The sequence below is a fragment of the Benincasa hispida genome, chromosome 11 (assembly GCF_027475165.1).
Source record: "Benincasa hispida cultivar pf3 chromosome 11, pf3_genome.v1.1, whole genome shotgun sequence".
In the NCBI taxonomy this organism is placed as follows: Eukaryota; Viridiplantae; Streptophyta; class Magnoliopsida; order Cucurbitales; family Cucurbitaceae; genus Benincasa; species Benincasa hispida.
This window is the reverse complement of record NC_143488.1, coordinates 81,144,554-81,148,097: the sequence shown is the minus strand read 5'-3', so window position 1 is coordinate 81,148,097 and position 3,544 is coordinate 81,144,554. Positions and strand designations below refer to the sequence as shown.

Genomic DNA, 3,544 nt, shown 5'->3' with positions numbered 1-3,544 from the left:
ACATTAAGTAGGACGCCTAGTACAGCTAGAGATAGACTTACTGGTGTCTATTGCATTTTTGTGTTAGACGCATGCATCCTAGAGATAGGCTTTGTATGTTATTCACGTTGAGAAATGTTGAATGAAGTCTGACACATAAACAAAAGATAAGCAAATATTCCCATCTCATTCACTTCACATCCTAGTTGTGTACACTCATCTTAGACCGACGCGTCCATTTACCTTAAACTCCAACTTCGCATGATCCATCATTCACCACTCCTCTTTTGTATCTTCTTGCACAAGCACGACAATTTAGTGTAAATAATACATTTCTCACATTCATTTAGGAAAACACCTACAATAGATAAAACGCAAGGTCTGTGTTTGGTCAACTGAATCCCTGAGTTCGACCCTGGACTTACCAGGAACCTAAATCAGATTTATACTTGGGTATGGTTTAGGGAAACTTGAATGTCATTATTAGGAGTTGTGTGTGTTCTATGCATATATCTAATGCCCCAGCGCGTTACAATTACTTAAACGCATCAAAGCATAAATGCATCACTTATACTTGGAACTTACTTCTCCAATTTATTTTGTACAATACACTACTAGGTAAATCACGATAGCAACGAACAAGTTTTTAGTGCCGTTGCCGGGGATTCAGAAATAAGAACTAACCAGAAATTTCATTTGTATCTGTTGTAGGAACACTTCAGTCGAGGGAGTATTACAAGCTACACCTAAGCTTGTGAATGTTTATGAGCAGGGAGATCACTCCTGAATTCAGATACGACCTCGAGATTGAAATGACCTTCCGGCGTAGGAACCGATCCAACCGTTGTTGAAGGTTATGGTAGCAATTTCTTAGAAAAGATAGGCAACGAGCATGGCGGAAGAACAGAAAAATCAGCAACTAGCTCATGCTGCTCAGAATCCGATCCTGATGGCAAATAGTAGCACGCGTCCCATGAGGGAGTACGCGTCCCCTGTACTGTATGATTTCTCTCCAGGAATCATATACCCAATGCCGGATGGAACCATGTTCGAAATGAAATTTGTTATGCTTCAACTGCTCCATAGTGCTGGAAAATTTGGGGGTGGTCGTGGTGAAGATCCTCACGCCCATATGAAGCGTTTCCTGGAAATGTGTAATTCATTTGTGCTTCCTAAAATCACCCCAGAGGCGATCAGGTTATCCTTGTTTCCCTATTCTTTGCGTAATGAAATAAACAATGGGTGAGTTCACTAGAGCCTGGCGAAATCACCACCTAGAAGAAGTTGGTGGAAAAATTTATGCAAAAATACTTCCCATCTACAACTAACGCGAGGAGGCGTCGAGAGATTATGAACTTTGAACAAGAAGATACTGAGACCTTAAGCGCCGCATGGGAGCGTTTTAAGGGCTTAGTCAAAAATTGCCCAAACATGGACTACCACTGATTATCCAAATGGAGACGTTTTATGGAGGACTGAATAGAGCATCACAGATGGTAGCAGACGCCGCAGCAGCTGGTGGACTTATGGACAAATCCTATACTGAGGTTAAAGAGATACTAGACCGTATTGCCAAACACAATATGGAATGGGTGGATGATACATATGATGGAAGAACTGACAGGAGAAGGAGATCTCAGAACGTTAATTCTATTAATGCCAACGCAATAGCCACACTTTTTGCTCAAGTGGCTACGATGACCAGCCTTCTGCAGAATATAACATTGAGAAACGCATCAAATCAGCAGAAGGTGAATCAGGTAGAGGCGTTTGGGCAGCCCATGGTTAGCTATGTGGGCTATGGAGATCCTCACTCCTATGCTGAATGTCCAAAAAACCCTCAGCCAGTATGCTTCATCAAAAACAACCCATTCTCTAATACATATAACCCTGAATGGAGAAACCATTCGAATTTTTCTTGGACAGGAGGAAATCAGAAAGAGCACCACCCAGAGGCGAACCATCAGCAAAGGAATAGACCGCCGCCTACATTTCAACAAACGCATCAGCAGCATCAACAGTCCTTTAATAGAGGACAGGCGTCGAGCTCAGGATCTCCACTTGAGAACCTATTGAAGGAATACATAGTTCAGAATGACGCGTTGCTGAAAAGTCAGGCATCATCTATCAGAAACCTGGAGATCCAGGTAGGGCAGATAGCAAGCGAGTTGAAAAACAGGCAACCTGGAGTTCTACCTAGCAATATCGAAACACCTGGGAACAATAATGGGAAGGAGCAATGCCACACAGTGACGTTGCGGAATGGAAGAGCTCTTGAAGAAAAAAGAATGAATCCAAGAAACAGCAGTCCTTCGAAAGAACGCATTACACGTTCAATGGATCAGGAAGAAAGAACGCCCGAAACAACAAGCCATTCGGAAACCAGTACGTCTAACGTGGGAAAGCTTGAGGTGCCGCTGAACGTACCATTCCCTAGGCGTATGATGAAGAAGAATGATGAGCATTAATTCAAGTGCTTTCTTGAGCTCCTAAAATAGCTGCACATCAACATTCCACTTATAGAAGCTTTGGAGTAGATGCCAACATATGTAAAATTTTTTAAGGACATTTTGACGAAGAAGAGAAGAGTCAGTGAGAAGGAAGTAATAGCGCTAACGCGGGAGTGTAACGTTTTAGTAAGCAACAATCTACCAAAGAAGCAGAAGGACTCTAAGAGCTTCACAGTTCCTTGTTTGATAAGAGGATTTGATGTGGGTCATGCGTTGTGCGATCTAGGAGCCAGCATTAATCTCATGCCAATCTCATGCGTTGTGCGATCTAGTAACCTACTTCTGTTACTCTTCAGCTCGCTGACAGAACAATCAAGTACCCAGAAGGGAAGATTGAAGACATTTTGGTGAAGGTTGACAATCTCATATTCCCAGCAGACTTTATTATCTTGGACTATGAAGCAGATAGGGAGGTACCAATTATCCTTGGACGCCCCTTCTTAGCTACTGAGAAAGTTTTAATTGACGTGCATAAAGATGAATTAACTATGCGCATGGAAAATGAAGAGGTAAAGTTTAATGTGCTCAACGTATTAAAGTTCCCAGATAGTGAAGATTGACAACTAAACAATATTGGGTTGCCTGAAGAAGAGACCCATGTATGTGAGGTCCTCACGTTGGAGGAGAACCTTAAAGAATCAGAGTCGCCAAGTCTGAGTGAGCGGCAGAAAAATAGGCTAATGAGAATAGGCTCAGGCTCTGTACGGCTTATTTAGTATCTTTATTTGATTGTATCCTGAGAACCCATCTAATAATTCCCCGCTTTATTGTCAACCAAGATAGAGGAAAGAGCATTTCTCGGACAATGAGATCTCTCGCTTTCCCAGAACAGGGCAACTAATCAAAGTGAGACCAGCTCGACTCGGATATCAAATCACTAAATCACCACCCCCTCAAGTCAAACTGGTGCCTGTTGTTGCACCAACGCGTCCATCACTTAAAGAACCACCAAAACTCGAGTTGAAACAGTTACCTGGACATTTGAAATATGCATTCCTTGAAACCAACAACATTTTACCTATGATCATTTCCGCAAATCTCATAGAGCCTAATGA

At 42.3% G+C, this 3,544-nt stretch overlaps 1 protein-coding gene and 1 pseudogene across 1 annotated transcript; one reads left to right on the top strand and one right to left on the bottom strand.

Annotated features, from left to right (window-relative positions):
• Positions 1-1,314: 1,314 nt before the first annotated feature.
• Positions 1,315-1,412, bottom strand: LOC150032946 (small nucleolar RNA R71; annotated as a pseudogene).
• Positions 1,413-2,516: 1,104 nt separating this feature from the next.
• Positions 2,517-3,049, top strand: LOC150032945 (uncharacterized). Its single transcript, XM_090307082.1, has 2 exons — positions 2,517-2,690; positions 2,786-3,049. The coding sequence occupies exons 1-2, from the start codon at positions 2,517-2,519 to the stop codon at positions 3,047-3,049; spliced, it is 438 nt and encodes a 145-aa protein (XP_090163208.1).
• Positions 3,050-3,544: the final 495 nt, after the last annotated feature.